This window comes from Pongo abelii, chromosome 12 (assembly GCF_028885655.2).
Source record: "Pongo abelii isolate AG06213 chromosome 12, NHGRI_mPonAbe1-v2.0_pri, whole genome shotgun sequence".
Classification (NCBI taxonomy): Eukaryota; Metazoa; Chordata; class Mammalia; order Primates; family Hominidae; genus Pongo; species Pongo abelii.
In genome coordinates this window covers 117,507,113-117,528,115 of record NC_071997.2, presented here as the reverse complement: position 1 = coordinate 117,528,115, position 21,003 = coordinate 117,507,113, and the positions used below count along the sequence as shown (strand labels likewise).

Here is a 21,003-nt window from a genome sequence, read left to right as displayed (position 1 = left end):
GGGTGGTTTCCCCCAAGCTGTTCTCATGAGATCTGATGGTTTTATAAGGGGCTCTTCCCACTTTGCTTGGCATTTCTCTTTCCTGCCATTTTGTGAAGAAGGTGCCTTGGTTCCTGCTCATCTTCCTCCATGATTGTAAGTTTTGTGAGGCCTCCCCAGCCATGCTGAACTGTGAGTCAATTAAATCTCTTTCCTTTATAAATTACTCAGTCTCGAGCAGTTTTTTTTTTTTTTTAGACGGAATTTCACTCTTGTTGCCCAGGCTGGAGTGCAATGGCACAATCTCGGCTCACTGCAACCTCCGCCTCCCAAATTCAAGCAATTCGCCTGCCTCAGCCTCCCCAGTAGTTGGGATTACAGGTGCCCACACCATGCCCAGCTAATTTTTATATTTTTAGTAGAGGCGGGGTTTCACCGTGGTGGCTGGTCTCGAACTCCTGACCTCAAGTGATCCACCTGCCTCGGCCTCCCAAAGTATTGTGATTACAGGCATGAGCCACTGCACCTGGCCCTGGGAAGTTCTTTATGGCAGTATGAAAATGGACAAATGTAGTGGCCTTCCAATCTTATGTATTCAGGAAAGGTACAGCATGGGGTAAGCAAACAGTAGGACCTTAATAAAGATGATATAGTTGGAATGGAAGAATGAGATCTAATTTCAGCACCAGCATCCCAGTTCAATGACATCCACTTAGAGACCTCAGTAAAATATATTTTGAGAACTCAACTGACCTTTAGGGGGAAAAAATTCAAGTTTACAATAAGGTACTATGCATTTGGTCAAAGTAAAGCTTCACTGTGTTTCAACGTACTTAGAGTTTTAGAGGAAATTATTTGGTACTTGTGTACACACATAGCACTAATGAAAAGGTAAGAGTAAAATACATTTGCCAAATTTCCACTTAATCACTTCAGTCCCTTAATTTATAATACATATTAATGCATGTTTCTTATTTCACATTAAACCATACCTGAGATATTAAAAAAACAAAATTACTAGAGTATAATAAAGTTATATAAAATAAGTATCTGTATAAAGCAGCAGTAGCTACCAAAGAACAAAAAACACCATTCCCAAAACAAAGTAACACCTTAGGTGAACTGGTTAAAAGAATAAAGCATTCCTGTTTCTTGTCCAAATGCTGACATGAGAATAAAATATGCCCAAAACCAGTATACACACAATAGTGATGGTGTCCTGGGAGAATCATGTGTTATGGATGGTCTTTCCACGTGTCTTCTTGTAAATAAACACTGATGGATGAAAACCTATCTACCACCACAAATGGAAGGTTTTCACATCATCCTAGTTCTTAGATATGATTTGGAAGGCTGAGGCAGCTAGAACTTTGACAGACACATGAAATTATTTCCTTACATAAAATATAAGACCTGGAAATAAAATACGCTTTCTACCATGTGGAAGAACTATAAGAACATAGAAGAAATCAAGATAAATGCATATTTACTTTTAACCCTTATCTTTCAGTATTCTGCTTTATTTCTTTGCCAGTTTTAATTGTGGAAATCTTTTTTTTTTTTTGCACTTCATATTAGGATGAACTTTATTATTACATTGTTGTACAATTCATTGGTAAAGTTAAAAAAATACAAATACATGATTTGATTGTTGTCCCAGAAAAGAATTTTGTCACATTGCCAGCTGTTTCCTCAGCAACTCTTGCTCCTGTCAGCAATTCTGTATGTAACTGCAATAGTTTGTGTGACTTGAGAAAGATGTGCCAAGGGTGTCCTCACAGTGAGAAGGGACCAGGCAGAAATCCTGGGGCCCTCGGCCTCCTTCTGCCTGCCCTCCGGGGGGATGTGATGACAGGACCCCGAAGCTATGGCTGTGACAGTTGGGGATCTAAAGGGGGCAGTCCCATGAAAGACACATGGGGACACCAGCTCACTGGGAGCTTTTGCTTCCCAAACAAGATGTGGGCAGCATGACTCCAGCCTCCGGAACCAAACAATGTATCTTTAATTGTGGAAATCTTAAACAGGCTTTCTTATAGAGTGACTGCACTATCCGAGTTTGGAAAGAGTGATGGTGAGATATGAAAGGTGGGATAGAATTGAACGATTTTCTCCTAACTTAACCCAGTCACAAATAGTACATGCTTTGGGACTTTTCATTTTGGTATAAGGTAATTTACTATCAGGGAAAACAGGAAAAATTTAAGTTGTATTAGAATTTGTCTGGGGTTGGGAAAGGAAGAATCTTGCCTCAATAAAATCTGGACCTTGGATTTACGTACACAGTGGATTTTAAAGTCTAATCAATTTAATTATCTACTCTTAAAATGATCCAATACAAAAATTAGATAATTTCTCAATGCAGATAATGAAAACTGGTCTGTCTATACAAGTACTTGGAAGGATTTTTCAGTGGCATCTGCAATACTCTTGTGTCCACAAAAGAAGGCACATGTAACTTGAGGCTATGTTTACCTTTCACTTGGAAATTAACAATAAAGTTACATAAAAGCTGTCTGACATTTTTGGCAAGTATGAATAATATGTTTCAACATTCTGTCTGTACAACTGACTACTCTCATACCTCTGGCTTAAAAAAAAAATAAAAGTGCAGTATTGCTCAAAGAATTATGTCGCCTACTTTCCTAAGTTAGGCACAGTCATCTTCCTTTTAGAAAGTAAATTAAAAAAACAATTCTCCATTTTGCCTTTCCTACTACTTTAGCCATTCCTAAGAACTTAGTAAAATTAAGTAAATGAGTAAATTAAGTAAAAATTAGAGGGAGGAATCAATATTCACAATAAATATTAAACTCTACTTACTGATACCTGGAGAAGCAACTTTGTCGAATACAGGAAAGCCAAGAGCTGCCTGCCACTTGGAATACATTCTGGATACATATGTAATCAGTTCCTCCAAAAATTAAACACATGTTTTGAGTATTTTAGAAAAGGCTTAACTCTGCTCATTAATAAGCTGGAAATCATGAAGACTCACCCTGTAAAGAGGATGGCACTTGTCCCTGAAACATGGGGCCAATTGGGCATAGATCTGGAGGCTATAGTAATATGCTGCCAGCTGGAGAGATAACGCAGAGGGGGACTGCTTTTCAAAGCACCGGTTAGCATCTAACACCTAGGAGGGAACATGTTAGAATTAACTCAGCTGAAAGGAAATTAAGAAGATCATTATAAAGCATTACATTTCTAGTCATTCCTGCAGATTTTTTGTACAAAGTTCCCATTATATCAACTCAAGCTCAAGATCAACTTAATAATGACTATATTAAAAATCACAAGGCACTATAAAACAAATCCTATGCAGTAAAAGTGGATGTAAAGATCGACATTTAAGCTAACTGTAGAATTGACTCTCTAGATACTGACCGGGATCCTTTCAGCACCTAAGAAATAAGAGGAGGAAATGGCACGCAACAAACAATTTTACCGATGAAAATTCACAGTATACATTTTCCATTTGGTCATTTTAAATTCTTCTTCATTGGTAAGGGCAAACTTACTTGTGGTAAGGCAAGAAGGTAAGCAAGAGCCAAGGTCATGTCATTTGGCAAGGCTTCACTTGCTAGTTGCAAGAGAACTGAATGCAGAAAAAGAAATATTATTTTACTGAGGTTGCATATGATATTCATAGTTATTAAATGCCATGTTTTCAGCCCTATAAGATTTCAACAAATAATTAGTGGCAGAGACCTTTTAAGAAAGGCTGTTCGTACCATCTAAAAACAGATCATATGGAACTGTGTTAAATAGTAACCTTGCCTTAATTCAGAAAAAGTATACTATTGGTTACTTACACATGAGGAAATTCTGTCAGGGCAGCTGCAAAGGTTAAGTGCAAAGACATGAGAGAGGCTGGTTTCCTAGGGCTGGGTCTTTCGGTTTTAAAGATGCAGACCATGCTACAAAATTGTGTTTCAACGTTAGCTAATATGGAGGGTGATAATATGAGTACTAAAGATCAGAGCAATAAAATAGCTTTAGGAGTGCAAATTTAGGGTAAATCTTTTGATTACTACAATGATGATAATATGACTTTGTTCCTTCCAATAACACCCCTCTTCATCACGCTCCACAAAAAGAAAATCAGTCTTTCGTTTTGCTTGTATGTCTTAAAATATCCCAACCATTAAAAACTTTTCTTTTCCACATAAATTTTTACACAAACCACAACTTGCCAATGTCATAGCTTTAACATAAGAGTATGCATTGTCAATACGGTCTGTGTTTGTACACAGCTTGTTTCAATAAGGATGTATCCTATTCATTTAGGATCTCAATAGCAAATACTAGGTAGTCATATGTAATCACAATATGAATCCTTTCTTTTTAAAAAAACACAGATGCTCATGATCAGCACTAATGAAGGAGATAGTATATGAATAATTCAAAGTAAATAATATTTGACTTTGGAAATGCACCACATGATTTTTCCAGAAGATTTACCCTCCCAATTATGTCTTACTTAGACTGACATTTAAGTTGTTTGTATAATCTCTGTTTAGCTGATAGTCTAGGCACTGGGAATGGTGGGAGGGTGAGAAGGAACCTACAAATGGCTCAAGTGTCAGAGGCTGACTTAGAACTCTAAATTTCCTGTGGATGACTCACAGAGAAAACCTACTGTGTCTTCCCCACTGTGTATCTACAAAGGGAACATCAGTTATCCAAATATTTATTTCCTACATGTTATCCGAACCTTATGAACCAAATGGACCACCAGTCAGCCTCAGCTCCTGCAAGGAATCATACGGTTTTAGAGACATTTTCTAATCAAAAGCTATTTATTTCAAGGTCTACTTCCAAATTTATTCCTTCGCTCAACATCAACAAGAACCTTCTTTGAACAAGACACTGCCTTATGAATTAGAATCCTTTCAAGAATAAAAAGACTCTAAACAAATAATTTCAAATACAATTCAAAGGGCCCAAATCAAATTTTGTACAAGCTATTACAAGATCAAAGAAGAGGTAGCTGGGCATGGGGGTTCATGCCTGTAATCTCAACACTTGCCTACCCTGCCTCGCCTATTACTTCCCATGAAACCTGGGCCCTCCCCCATGCCTTCTCCTGGCTCCTTCTGCCTCTAAACCACCAGGATGCTTCCCCACCTGGGTGTGTCCTGCCTTCCATTTTTAGGGATCTGTGAATATAAACTTCTTCCTTCGTGACAATCGTTTCCATGTCTGTGTGTCTTACCAATATCCAGATAAAACCAAAATCCCAGGCATGTTTTAGAACAACAACTACAACAAAATCCATACATATATAATGAATCTCTTGCCTACAAAATCCAACAGAATGATACAGCAGGAAGGAAACCATTGTCAGAACCAGAAAGTCCTGGGATCAAAGCTCAGGTCCCCAACTGATTGACTACATAATTTTGAGTTCCAGAATTCAGAATGTTTTGGACTTTAGGAGGTTGTGCTATATACATATCATGTATTACATAACACCCTAAGTATGGTGTGGGAACACCCAATAATCAAAGACATTAATATCTCTGCTGCAAAACATCTGAATACTCATATTAAGTGAGATAAGCAGACTATAAAGTAGCCTCATGTCAGTTTAGTTCAGGTTTTGATGCCAAATGAATTATAAAAATCTTTCTGGTTTTCAAAGCATTGTGCATTTGGGGTCTGAAGCATATTTGCCTCCAATGTAAATGAGGATTAAATGAAGTAGAGTATGCAAAGTGCAGAGCATCATTCTAGCACACAGAAAGCACCCAGTAGGCTCCCTCCATCCCTCTATAAACCACAGGCTTGAGTAAGCAAATTCTTTTCTTCAGTTACAACATGTTTTCATTTCCCCCTAAAAATGACTGATAAAAGGTTCTTCCAATAACAACCACAGTGCAACAGAGACAATTATTTCCATTTTAGATAAATCATAATTAATGAATTAACAATTGCATTTAAGCATAAAGACTAATTTCACCAAGAAGCAAGAACAGACTTAAATAGTCACACCTGATGAGCTGACACACCTCTGTTATCTTATTTCCTGTGGCTTAGCTGCTTCTTAACGAGCACTCAGCAATCATTTGAATTAGTTCCCCCTCACAACCTCTCTATGGAAGAAGTTAGATGTTTTCCTCAACTTACAAGAGAGGATTCAGAGTCACAGTACTTTTTTATCTGCCTAGTGCCAACACACAAACAAATCATCTCAGTGTTAGAAAAGAATTCTCCCCTTGATAACTCTCCACTCTGATAACTTCCACAGTCCCCTTTCTTTTCACTGCTAACCTTACAAATGAGTGGTCTGCCCCACTGCACCCATTACCTTGACACTCCCTCTTTCCTCAAGTCCCTCCATCCCTGGGTCCCAACTAATATGACCTCCAAAGGTCACCAAACCCAAGGTCTTTTCTCTCTTCTTTTTCTCTTAAATCTCACTGTAGCACTAGGCACTGCCAGATAGGCCTGCCTCTGGCTTCAAGGACACTGAGTTCTCCTGCATCTGTTCCTCAGATGATCCTCCTCTGTGTGCGTCACCAGATCTTCGTCCTTGATTCTTCAATGTGAGTATTCAGTTAGGTCAGTTCTTCACTATCTCTTAATTCCACCCTACATCCTCACCTAGAGAATTCAACTACATTTTTTTTTTTCTTTCCTTTCTAAAGAGATGGGGTCTCGGTCTACTGCCCAGGCTGTAGTGGAATGGGACAGTCTTGGCTCATTGAAGCCTCAAAATCTGGGCTCAAGTGAACCTCCTGCCTTAGCCTCCCATGTAGCTAGAATGACAGGCGTGTGCCACCACACCAGACTATTGCTTTAAAATTTTTTTGTGGAGACGGAGTATTTTCATGTTGCCCAAGCTGGTCTTGAACTGATGGCCTCAAGTGATCCTCCTGTCTCGAATTCCCAAAGTGCTGGGATTACAGGCATGAGCTACCATGCCTAGTCTCAATTCTATTCTTAAATTCAACTGGTACCCTGGTCTATTTTCCCACTATTTAGGTTTGAACCATCTCATAAGACTGGCCTTACCAACTCCTTGTTGGACACTGCCACTCAAACACTACCTCAAATTAATCATTCTTTATCCAATATCTTTCATATTTCTAAAATAGTACCTTATTTTCCCAATAAACTAAACTTAACACCACAGAGTCATCTTGGACTTCATCCTCTCCTCTGCTGCCAGCACTTGGTTCCTAGTCAAATCCAACTGAATAATTTCCAAAGAACTCTTTCACACATACTTTCTATTTTCACTGCCACAAACTCTAGGCTTTAATTGTTCAAAAATTAGACCGTTTCAATAGCCCCCCAATGCTGCTCTACCTGATGCCTTCAGTCTTTCTCCTTCCAGCACTTTCTTAAAATAGCAGTTTCATATTAATTTTACTCAAGGACTCAGTAATTGTGTCATTCTCTAGCTCAGAAAAAGAATCTTCGTTAGTTTCCCATTCCCTAAAAAACAAAAGTTAACATTTCCTATGGAGCATTTAAAGTCTCCATAAATATGGGCCAACTTTAATTTGTGGTTTTAATTTGCCATTAAACCTACCCTGTATGTCAACCAAATCAGTCTGCTATCCAAACTCTCTGCCTGTGCTCATGCCATTGCTTTGTATAACAAAAATAATAAAATTAATCTAAAACACAAATACCTATAATTTTAAAAATATATGCTCTGAGGAGCCAAACATGAAATAGGTGTTTTATATCACTTAGCTCTATGTGTCTCAAAAATCCTGCAAGAAGACAGTATTGTTTTTACACAGGCTTGGAAGCTTATGTAAATCTGCCAAACTCAGAAAGGCAGTTCATCTGTAAAGACAGGAAACAGAAGACCCAAAATAAAATCGATGTCTTTCTTGATCAGTACCTATCAGGCTATTGACAACATTACGCTATGACAAACAATTAACACATGCCATTTAAGAATGTGAATGAAGATATTCTTAGGATAAATTCCTAGAAGTAGAGCTACTGGGTCAAACAACACATGCAACTGCAATTTTCATTGCTACTGCCATGTGGTTTCTCAATTCTCACTTTGAGCATCTCCTCCAGAAATGCTGTTGAGCTTGTGCAGTTCACCCACCTGAACATCCATGAGGTCTAATTCCCTAGGGACTTCTTGACATCTATTTCAACCACCCAAGCCAGCTGGAGAATGTGCAAAATTCTTTTGACCAGTTAAAGACCTCATTCATGAGTTGACTCCTCAGAATTAATCCTAAGCAAAAGGCTCTCTGGCTTTCTATTACTCTTTCTAGGAAACTATGACTCAGACTTTAACCACACGTCACCTGGTGAACTCCAGTGAAATCCAGAAGAGTAATTCTATTTAAATTCTTCAGTGATTGGGTTCTATTATCCAGACAGCCCTCCTACCGATTAAAACTGTAAACTCTAGATAAAATATAAAAAACAAGTATTAAAAGGCCGGGCATGGTGGCTCATGCCCGTAATCCCAGCACTTTGCGAGGCCGAGGCGGGTGGATCACTTGAAGCTAGGAGTTGGAGACCAGCCTGGTCAAGATGGTGAAACCACATCTCTACTAAAAATACAAAAAAACTATCCAGACATGATGGCATACACCTGTAGTCCCAGCTACTCAGGAGGCTAACGCATAAGAATTGCTTGAACCTGGGAGGCAGAGACTGCAGTGCGCCAAGATCACACCGCTGCGCTCCAGCCTGGGCAACAGAGAGAGACTCTATCACATCACAAAACAAACAAACAACAACAACAACAACAAAAAAGTATTAAAAGCCACTGGATAGTTACCTAAAGCCAATAAAAACTGGAAGATGGCTGCCATTTGAAAGAATGAATGGTATTGGTGAGTTTCCCATCTTTACAGCTTCAATCCTGAGGGCAAGCTCCTGCCCGTGCCATGCTGGGCAGGTAAAACTCAGATAGAAAACCCGCAGTCTTGAAAAACCACAGCCCAAAAAATCCACACCAGCTGAAAGTAAGAGAATTCTGGCGGTCCCTTATAAAACTAAACAAACCCATAATCTTTGACCCAACAATACCATTAAAATTTACCTAAGAGAAATGAAAACACATGTCCACCAAAATACTTGTATGAGAGTTCACAGCAGCTTTTTAAAACTAACAACCATAAGCTGAAAGACCCCAGGTATCCTTTAATAGAAGCGTGGATGTACAGTTTTATATGCATACAATGAAATACTACTCAATAATTTAAAACAAAAACCTACTGATGGACGCAACATAGATGAATCTCAAAAACTTTCACTTTAAGTGTTATACAAAATATATGATTGCATTTAATGAATTCTAGAACAATCAAAACTAATCTACAGTGGGGAAAAATCAGAGCATGTGGTGCCCTGCAGGAAGTGTGGGTTGGGCAAGTGCTGGGAAGAGGCTGAGACTTTCTAGGGTGGCAATAAGGTCTGCATCTTGACAGGAGTGAGGGTTACACAGGTGCTGCACTTGTCAGAATCTGTATAATCATACAACTAAGATTTTTGTAATTCACTGTAAATTTTAAAACACACAAAAGTAAAAAATAGTTAAAGATATGCAGTGTAGTGTCAAGAGGTGAAGTTTACTGATATCTATGATTTACTTTGAAATGCATCAAAAAAGAAGTTGGGTTTGGTTGATGAATAGAGGGGTGGAGAAATACAGGTACAGTAAATGTGGCAATATTAATTGGAGGGTACACAGGAGTGTACGGGAGTGAATGGAGAATGAACAGGAGTGAACAGGAGTTCACTGCAAAATTATTTCAACTGTACTGTGAATTTTAAATTTTCTCAATAAAAATGGTGGGGAAGAAAAATGAAAGAAATCCTTCCTGAAAACTGTGTCAAATGCTTAAGCTCCCTGTCAGTTACTTATTCCCCAAAGGGGGTTTCCTAGAAGACACTTCTGGACAAGTTACATATGCCTGGTCTCCAGCACTGCACTCAGCCAGCTGTTTCTGGCCACACTAAACCCATGGCCTCCCAGCTGCTTCAAGACTGGAAGAATCCCAGGCATCAAGTATACCACTCTCCACAGGATTTGAGATGGAAAGGAAAGGAATCTTTCTTCTCAAATCCCTAACACAATTGTTGTTGAAGTTATCTCATGACTTTTTTTCTCCCACACAATAATCCCAGGCATTAATCTCTATAACCCAAGTGCCTAGCCCAGGGCTCTCCTAACTAACATGAATTGTAGGGAACTGATGGGAACAGTGGAGAACATGAGTCTCCACTCCACCCCTGGGCATCAAAACTCTCAGCAGCCCTCACCCAGACTCAGAAATCCTAATAAAGTAGAAATCAAAACCCACACTTGGAAGTTTCTTAGTCTTGGAATCCACAAACCATATGAAGCAATATTTGACAAAATATTCAGAGAAGATGGTAAGTAAGTTTCACTGGGATGCACAACATGTAATACTGGCTAGAGACTGAATTACAGGGACTTTGCCATTAAACATAAAAAATAAATAAATAAATAAAACCTGCTCTACATTTGGCAGTGTGCATGAATTTAATTTGTAATGCTAGTTCTCAAACTCTGAATATAATGCATTGTCTAAACAAGTTATATGGCCAAAACCAGAGGAAATCTATGCTTAACTCTCCCCATTCCAAGATGGCCAAATAGGAACAGCTCCGCTCTGCAGCTCGCAGCGTGATCGACGCAGAAGACAGGTGATTTCTGCATTTCCAACTGAGGTACCTGGTTCATCTCACTGGGACTGGTTGGACAGTGGGTGCAGCCCACGGAGGGCGAGATGAAGTAGGGCGGGGTGTTGCCTCACACAGGAAGTGCAAGGGGTTGGGGGATTTCCCTTTCCTAGCCAAGGGAAGCCGAGACACACTGTACCTGAAAAAAATGGGACACTCCCGCCCAAAATACTGTGCTTTTCTCAAGGTCTTAGCAACCGGCAGACAAGGAGATTCTCTCACCTGCCTGGCTCAGCGGGTCCCATGCCCATGGAGCCTTGCTCACTCCTAGTGCAGCAATCTGAGATAGAACTCTGAGGCAGCAGCCTGGCTGGGGGGAGGGGCATCCACCATTGCTGAGGTTTGAGTAGGTAAATAAAGTGGCCAGAAGTGCGAAGTGGGAGGAGCCCACCACAGCTCAGCAAGGACTACTGCCTCTACAGACTCCACATCTGTGGGCAGGGCACAGCTGAACAAAAGGCAGCAGACAACTTCTACAGACTTCAACATCCCTGTCTGACAGCTCTGAAGAGAGCAGTGGTTCTCCCAGCATAGCATTTGAGCTCTGAGAATGGACAGACCGCCTCCTCAAGTGCGTCCCCGACCCCGTGTAGCCTAACTGGGAGACACCTCCCAGTAGGGGCCAAGAGAAACTTCATACAGGGGGTGCCACTCTGGGATGAAGCTTCTAGAGGAAGGATCAGGCAATAATATTCGCTGTTCTGCAATATTTGCTGTTCCGAAGCCTCCATTGGTGATAAACAGGCAAACAGGGTCTGGAGTGGACCTCCAGCAAACTCCAACAGACCTGCAGCTGAGGAACCTCACTCTTAGAAGGAAAACTAACAAACAGAAAGCAATCGCATCAACATCAACAAAAAGGACATCCACACCAAAATCCCATCTGTAGGTCACCAACATGAAAGACCAAAGGTAGACAAAACCACAAAGATGGGGAGAAACCAGAGCAGAAAAGCTGAAAATTCTAAAAACCAGAGCACCTCTTCTCCTCCAAAGGATCACAGCTCCTCACCAGCAATGGAACAAAGCTGGATGGAGAATGACTTTGACGAGTTTACAGAAGTAGGCTTCAGAAGGTCGGTAATAACAAACTTCTCCGAGCTAAAGGAACATGTTCTAACGCATTGCAAGGAAGCTAAAAACCTTGAAAAAGGGTTAGATGAATGTCTAACTAGAATAAACAGTGCAGAGAAGACCTTAAATGACCTGATGGAGCTGAAAACCATGGCATGAGAACTTCATGATGCATGCACAAGCTTCAGTAGCCAATTCGGTCAAGTGGAAGAGTATCAGTGATTGAAGATCAAATTAATGAAATAAAGCAAGAAGACAAGGTTAGAGAAAAAAGAGTAAAAAGAAACAAACAAAGCCTCCAAGAAATATGGGACTATGTGAAAAGACCAAATCTACGTTTGATTGGTGTACCTGAAAGTGACGGGGAGAATGGAAACAAGTTGGAAAACACTCTGCAGGATATTATCCAGGAGAACTTCCCCAACCTAGCAAGACAGGCTAACATTCAACTTCAGGAAATACAGAGAACACCACAAAGATACTCCTTGAGAAGAGCAACCCCAAGACACTTAATTGTCAGATTCACCAAGGTTGAAATAAAGGAAAAAATGTTAAGGGCAGCCAGCACGAAAGGTTGGGTTGCCCACAAAGGGAAGCCCATCAGACTAACAGCAGATCTCTTGGAAGAAACCCTGCAAGCCAGAAGAGTGGGGGCCAATATTCAACATTCTCAAAGAAAAGAATTTTCAACCCAGAATTTCATATCCAGACAAACCACGCTTCATAAGGGAAGGAGAAATAAAATCCTTTACAGACAAGCAAATGCTGAGATTTTGTCACTACCAGGCCTGCCTTACAAGAGCTCCTGAAGGGAGCACTAAACATGGAAAGGAACAACTGGTATCAGCCACTGTAAAAACACGCCAAATTGTAAAGACCATCAATGCTAGGAAGAAACTCCATCAATTAATGGGCAAAAGAACCAGCTAACATCATAATGACAGAATCAAATTCACACATTAACAATATTAACCTAAATATAAATGGGCTAAATACCCCAATTAAAAGACACAGACTGGCAAATTGGATAAAGAGTCAAGACCCATCAGTGTGCTGTATTCAGGAGACCCATCTCACGTGTAGAGACATACATAGGCTCAAAATAAAGGGATGAAGGAAGATCTACCAAGCAAATGGAAAGCAAAAAAGAAAAGCAGGGGTTGCAATCCTAGTCTCTGATAAAATAGACTTTAAACCAACAAAGATCAAAAGAGACAGAGGAGGCCATTACATAATGGTAAAGGGATCAATTCAATATGAAGAGCTAACTATCCTAAATATATATGCACCCAATACAGGAGCACCCAGATTCATAAAGCAAGTCCTTAGAGACCTAAAAGAGACTTAGACTCCCACACACTAATAATGGGAGACTTTAACACCCCATTGTCAATATTACACAGATCAATGAGAAAGAAGGTTAACAAGGATATCCAGGACTTGAACTCAGCTCTGGAACAAGCGGACCTAATAGACATCTACAGAACTCTCCACCCCTAATCAACAGAATATACATTCTTCTCAGCACCACATCGCACTTATTCTAAAATTGACCACATAATTGGAAGTAAAACACTCCTCAGCAAATGTAAATGAACAGAAATCACAACAAACTTTCTCTCAGACCACACTGCAATCAAATTAGAATTCAGGATTAAGAAACTCACTCAAAACCACCCAACAACATGGAAACTGAACAACCTGCTCCTGAATAACTACTGGGTACATAACGAAATGAAGGCAGAAATAAAGATGTTCTTTGAAACCAATGAGAACAAAGACACAATGTACCAGAATCTCTGGGACACATTTAAAGCAGTGTGTAGAGGGAAATTTATAGCACTAAATGGCCACAAGAGAAAGCAGGAAAGATATAAAATCAACACCTAACATCACAATTAAAAGAACTAGAGAAGCAAGAGCAAACGAATGCAAAAGCTAGCAGAAGCGCAAGAAATAACTAAAATCAGAGCAGAACTGAAGGAGATAGAGACACAAGAAACCATTCAAAAAATCAATGAATCCCGGAGCTGGTTTTTTGAAAAGATCAATAAAATTGATAGACCACTAGCAAGAGTAATAAAGGGAAAGAGAGAAGAATCAAATAGACTCAATAAAAAATGATAAAGGGGATATCACCACCGATCCCACAGAAATACAAACAACCATCAGAGAATACTATAGACATCCTATGCAAATAAACTAGAAAATCTAGAAGAAACAAATAAACTCCTGGACACATACACCCTCCCAAGACTAAACCAGGAAGAAGTTGAATCTCTGAATAGACCAATAACAGGCTCTGAAATGGAGGCAATAATTAACAGCCTACCAACCAAAAAAATTCCAGGACCAGACAGATTCACAGCCGAATTCTACCAGAGGTACAAAGAGGAGCTGGTACCATTCCTTCTGAAATGATTCCAATCAATAGAAAAAGAGGGAATCTTCCCTAACTCATTTTATGAGGCCAGCATCATCATGATACCAAAGCCTGGAGAGACACAACAAAAAAAAAGAGAATTTTAGACCATATCCCTGATGAACATTGATGCGAAAGTCCTCAATAAAATACTGGCAAACCAAATCCAGCAGCACATCAAAAAGCTTATCCACCACGATCAAGTTGGCTCCATCCCTGGGATGCAAGGCTGGTTCAACATATGCAAATCGATAAACATAATCCATCACATAAATAGAACCAATGACAAAAACCACCTGACTATCTCAATAGATGCAGAAAAGGCCTTTGACAAAATTCAACAGCGCTTCATGCTAAAAACTCTCAATAAACTAGGTATTGATGGAACAAATCTCAAAATAATAAGAGCTATTTATGACAAACCCACAGCCAATATACTGAATGGGCAAAAACTGGAAGCATTCCCTTTCAAAACCGGCAGAAGACAAGGATGCCCTCTCTCACCACACCTATTCAACATAGTGTTGGAAGTTCTGGCCAGGGCAATCAGGCAGGAGAAGGAAATAAAGGGTATTCAATTAGGAAAAGAGGAAGTCAAATTGTCTCTGTTTGCAGATGATATGATTGTATAGTTAGAAAACCCAATCATCTCAGCCCAAAATCTCCTTAAGCTGAAAAGCAACTTCAGCAAAGTCTCAGGATACAAAATCAAGGTGCAAAAATCACAAGCATTCCTATACACCAATAACAGACAAACAGAGAGCCAAATCATAAATGAACTCCCATCACAATTGCTACAAAGAGAATAAAATACCTAGGAATACAATTTACAAGGGATGTGAAGGGCCTCTTCAAGGAGAACTACAAACCACTGCTCAACAGAATAAAAGAGGATACAAACAAATGGAAGAATATTCCATGCTTATGGATACGAAAAATCAATATAGTGAAAATGGCCATACTGTCCAAGGTAATTTATAGATTCAATGCCATCCCCATCAAGCTACCAATGACTTTCTTCACAGAATTGGAAAAAACTACTTTAAAGTTCATATGGAACCAAAAAAGAGCCCGCATTGCCAAGTCAATCATAAGCCAAAAGAACAAAGCTGGAGGCATCATGCTACCTGACTTCAAACTATACTACAAGGCTACAGTAACCAAAACAGCATGGTACTGGTACCAAAACAGAGATATAAACCAATGGAACAGAACAGAGCCCTCAGAAATAATACCACACATCTACAACCATCTGATCTTTGACAAACCTGACAGAAACAAGCAATGGGGAAAGGATTCCCTATTTAACAAGTGGTGCTGGGAAAACTGGCCAGCCATATGTAGAAAGCTGAAACTGGATCCCTTCCTTACACCTTATACAAAAATCAATTCAAGATGGATTAAAGACTTAAATGTTAGACCTAAAACCATAAAAACCCTATAAGAAAACCTAAGCAATGCCATTCAGGACATAGGCCTGGGCAAGGACTTCATGACTAAAACACCAAAAGCAATGGCAACAAAAGCCAAAATTGACAAATGGGATCTAATTAAACTAAAGAGCTTCTGCATGGCAAAAGAAACCACCATTGGAGTGAACAGGCAACCTACAGAATGGGAGAAAATTTTTGCAATCTACCCATCTGACAAAGGGCTTATATCCAGAATCTACAAAGAACTGAAACAAATCTACAAGAAAAAAAGCAAACAACCCCATCAAAAAGTGGGCAAAGGATATGAACAGACACTTCTGAAAACATCTATGCAGCCAACAGACACATGAAAAAATGCTCATCATCACTGGTCATCAGAGAAATGCAAATCAAAACCACAATGAGATACCATCTCATGCCAGTTAGAATGGCAATCGTTAAAAAGTCAGGAAACAACAGATGCTAGAGAGGATGTGGAGAAATAGAAACACTTTCACATTGTCAGTAGGAGGGTAAATTAGTTCAACCATTGTGGAAGACAGTGTGGCAATTCCTCAAGGATCTAGAACTAGAAATACCATTTGACCCAGCGATCCCATTACTGGGTATATACCCCAAGGATTATAAATCATGCTACTATAAAGACATACGCACACGTGTGTTTATTGTGGCACTATTCACAATAGCAAAGGGTTGGAACCAACCCAAATGTCCATCAATGACAGACTGGATTAAGAAAATGTGGCATATAAACCATGGAATACTATGCAATCATAAAAAATGATGAGTTCATGTCCTTCGCAGGGACATGGATGAAGCTGGAAGCCATCATTCTCAGCAAACTATCACAAGGACAGAAAACCAAACACCAAATGTTCTTACTCATAGGTGGGAATTGAACAATGAGAACACTTGGACACAGGGCGGGGAACATCACACATCAGGACCTGTCAGGGGGTGGGGGGCTGGGGGAGGGATAGCATTAGGAGAAATAACTAATGTAAATGACGAGTTGATGAGTGCAGCAAACCAACATGGCACATGCATACATATGTAACAAACCTGCACGCTGTGCACATGTACCCTAGCACTTAAAGTATAATTAAAAAAAAATAAATAAATAAAATAAAATTTAAAAAAAACAAATCTATGCTTAAGCCTTCAAGTGCTAATTCTGTGCAAAGTAAGTGCCTCTGGAAAGCACTCTGATAAATTTAATTCTAGAACAAAAGTCACAGAGGAAAGTTGCCCATATTATTGATTTGGAAATCATTAGCCATTAAATCATTAATTTTGCTAAATAAATAATGACCAACTTTCTATAGTTAGTCTCCATAAAAATCTTTTCATCAACTTTATTAAAAAGTTCTAAAAAGTCAGATTATGTTAGGAAGTTTAATTTGTATTACGACATACTTCTAAACCAAAGTCAAGAATTACTTTTTTACCACAATTTTTAATCTGTGTCATTTATAACCTACATCACTCTTCAATTCTGCTGAGTTTCTGAAAAATATTTGACACTATAAAATAGCCAAAGGTAACTGTTCCAGATATATTGGCATTATCAAAATATACAAAATGTGATAGGGAATATGAAAATGCTTCATAAATTATAAAACCAAGTGTAAATAAAAGATTATTATTATTAAAATCACCTCTATATTTAATATTGATGGTATATTAATACTTTTTTTAATATAAATTGTAAGTGTTCTGAAATGTTTTTATTGCTCAATGATATTTGAAATTTTTAACTCCTCAGTAGACTTAGATTCTTTCTCTGGTGAAATATTAAAATCGGATTGTCAGAAAATATAATCTCAAGAAACACCAGGGCAGACAAAAAGTCACTGCAGGCCCTTAAAATCCCATAGACATGACTAAGAACAGTACACACACTAGGATGCAGATGCACTAACAGCATACACTGAGTTCACTGGCCCAATGACTCCGATAGACACACTGTACTTTCATCACGGTGAGGAGGCATTCATTGTGCACCCACCACATAGAAAATCCTCACAGCTTTGAGGAAAAAAGAGTGAGAAGTAGATGTGGTACTCAGAGTTTGAGCCTTAAGTTGAAGAGACCACACACAGCCATAAAAGACACAGAGAGCTTTCTCTGTGCTGCCTGGTGAGAAGCTCAGAGAGTTAAGTCTCAGTATGTAAAATGGACACATGAGGCTGGGGAGAACCTAATATCTGAAGTGAAACTTTCCAAACAGTCTTGACTATGGTTTCACAACTGAATCCCCTGAGGTTCTCTAGAAAACACTTGATGTATGAGCCGGGTGTGGTCTGGGAGGCTGAGATGGGAAGACTGCCTGAGCCCAGGAGTTTGAGACCAGCCTGGACAACACAAGGAGACTCTGTCTCTGCATTAACAACAAAAAAAATTAGCTGGGCATGGTGGTGTGCACCTGTAGTTTCAGCTACTCAGGAGGCAGTGGTGGGAGGGTCACTTGTGCACAGGAGGTTGAGATTGCAGTGAGCCACAATCACGCCACTGCACTCCAGCCTGGGTGACAGAGCAAGACCCTGTCTCAAAACAAACAAACAAACAAAAAAACAAAAAACAAAACAAAACAAAACAAAAAAACCTGGGCCCAACTCCACAGTTTCTGAAAAAAAAAATCATCTACAACAGATTCTAGGGCCACAATATTTCTTAAAAATTCCTAAAAGATTCTAAAGTATAACCAGGAAGGAGAACTACAGAGGTAGGTTTGAAAAAATTGTGAAATCCTAATTGGATCGACTAAAGGGCAAGGTGGTAGCGAGGACAATCATGCAGGTCAGGGGACCAGTGTGAGCAAAGGCGCACATCAGGGTGCCATCGGAGAGCAACAGCCCGGGACAGAACATTCAGGCTATTATGCCCATTTTATAGATAAGAAAATGGAAGCAAAGAAAAATGGAATAATATTCTTCTGCTTGAAATCCCTACAGCTTTTGATAGAGGGTTCCTTCAAAATGTTTAAATTCACTCACAAAGCCTCGCATTTCTTCTCAGCCTACTATCGCTTCATCTCTCCACTGGCTGGCCACACATACCCTTCCTCTCCAGGTATTGGAATCGCTTACAAATCCCTGACAAATCATGAAGTTTTGAATCTTCTTTGCCTCTATGAATTTTATTCCCTCTTCCTAAAATATCCCATTTCTTCTTCCTCCAAACCCACCTCTCTATCTATTTCCTCCCTTACTCATCCTTCCAAGTCCAAGTCAAATATCGGCTGCTTCAGAAGGCCTCTTCACAACACCTTCTCCCTCAGCTGCCACCTCTACAATCCCAATGCCTCTGGGTTTGCCTGTCATAGCGCCTATCACACACAAATTTATCTGTCTCCCCAACTCTTTTATAAGCCCATTGAAGTCAGAGACAATGTCTCCTACTTTATATTCTAAGTCCTAGGACAGGGCTAGCACACAGGTGGCTCGAGGACCTCTCTTTCAGTGAATAATGTCCACACAGTTAGAAAGGGAACTGGAAGAGATCCCTGATCATCTTCAAGTATGTTTCTCCCACTCCCTAAAGCTCCACAAGAAAACCTCACTATTTGCTTTACTTCTCAAGATCATTTTGATGTCTCATCATTTAGTTATCAACTACAACAAAGATGGCTGAGCACTGTAAGGATTCTATGAAAAGAGGAGGCCGACTAACCCAGAAATATGCACCTCTCAAGGGCGTAATTACTTACATACTCAACGTTTCTCCAAAAACAGCACTAGAAAATATCAGCAGCCTTAAAACACTGAGAAATCAGTTTGAGAGGGTCTACTCCAAGAAAGCAGCCATCTTTAAGACCTTTAACCATGTGCTTCCATTATTTTGCCTTTTTGTAAACCATACCTTTTATATGAGAGGTATTCAAATTCACACACATGTACAAGCATACCTCAAAGATACTGTGAGTTTTGTTCCAGACTACTGCAATAAAGCAAATATTGCAATAAACTGTATCACACAAATTATTCGGTTTCTCAGTGCATATCAAAGTTATGTTTACACTATACTGTAGTCTACTAAGCATGCAATAACATTATGTCTAGAAAACCATGCATATACCTTAATTTAAAAATACTTTATTGCTAAAAAATGCTAATAATCATCTGAGCGTTCAGTAAGTCCTAATCTTTTTGCAGGTGAAGGGTCTCAGTGTTGATGGCTGCTGACTGATCAGGATTGTGGTTGCTGAGGGTTGTGGTGGCTGTGGCAATTTCTCAAAATGAACCAACCTCTGCTAGCTTCATACTTTTCTTCTGTAGCTTCCTTACCTCTCTCAGCCGTCACAGAATTAAAGGCAGTAAAAGGGACGTGTTCTGGATTACACTTTGGCTTAAGGGAATGTTGTGGCTGGTTTGATCTTCTATCCAGGCCACTAAAAGTCTCTCCACATCAGCAATAAGGTTGTTTTGCTTTCTTATCATCTGTGTGTTCACTGGAGTAGGACTTTTAATTTCCTTCAAGAACTTTTCCTCTGCACTCACAACTTGGCTATTTGGTGCAAGATGCCTAGCTTTCAGTCTTTCTCAGCTTTCAACACACCTTCCTCACTAAGCTTAATCATTTCTAGCTTTTAATTTAGAGATGTGCAACTCTTCCTTTCACTTGAATATTTATAGGCCATTATAGGGTTATTAACTTGCCTCATTTCAATATTGTTTTGTCTCAGAGAACAGAGAGACCCAAGAAGAGGGAGAGAGATGGAAAATGGCTGGTCAGTGGAGCAGTCAAAACACACACAACATTTATCAATTAAGTTTACATCTTATATTGGTGCAGTTCATGGTGCCCCAAAACAATTGCAATAGTAACATCAAAGATCACTAATCACAAATCACCGTAACAGATACAATAATAATGAAAAAGTTTGAAATATTGTGAGAATTATCAAAATGTGACACAGACATGAAATGGGCAGTGTTGAAAAAATGGTTCTGATAGACTTGCTTGACATAGCATTGCCATAAACCTTCAATTTTTTAAAAAGCACTGTATCTGCGAAGTGCAATACAGCACAGAATAAAACAAGGTATGCTCATACTTTATAGACTAAATAATAAAAATATCATATAAACCAATGTTTGCAAATGTTCTGGTTATTACTTCAGCCCGTTATTATGCCAAATAATAGGTCCACATCCAACCTAGTATTTTCTTAAGGTCTCAGATTCTATCTGTACAAACTACCTTGATAACCAATCATACTTAATCCATGAGCAACTGATGTAAGACAATAAAAAGAAAAGCAAGAAGTAATAAAGAATAATTAAACAGGGAAAGAGAAACATGGCTATACTTTTCATATATACTCAATTTCAACTGTAAGATGTACCATAAATTTAATAATAGCTCTTTGGAGAAGAAAAGAAACATAAA

At 39.3% G+C, this 21,003-nt stretch overlaps 1 protein-coding gene across 2 annotated transcripts in view; it reads right to left on the bottom strand.

Moving 5' to 3' along the window:
• Positions 1-21,003, bottom strand: part of NBAS (NBAS subunit of NRZ tethering complex) — a 395,596-nt gene that overhangs the window by 138,849 nt on the left and 235,744 nt on the right. For both annotated transcript variants that reach the window (XM_024242131.2, XM_054548369.2), the window contains exons 39-40: positions 3,501-3,577; positions 2,978-3,115 (exon numbers count right to left, since the gene is read on the bottom strand). In XM_024242131.2, the coding sequence (XP_024097899.2) occupies positions 2,978-3,115; positions 3,501-3,577 (215 nt within the window). The remainder of the gene's footprint in view (positions 1-2,977; positions 3,116-3,500; positions 3,578-21,003) is intronic.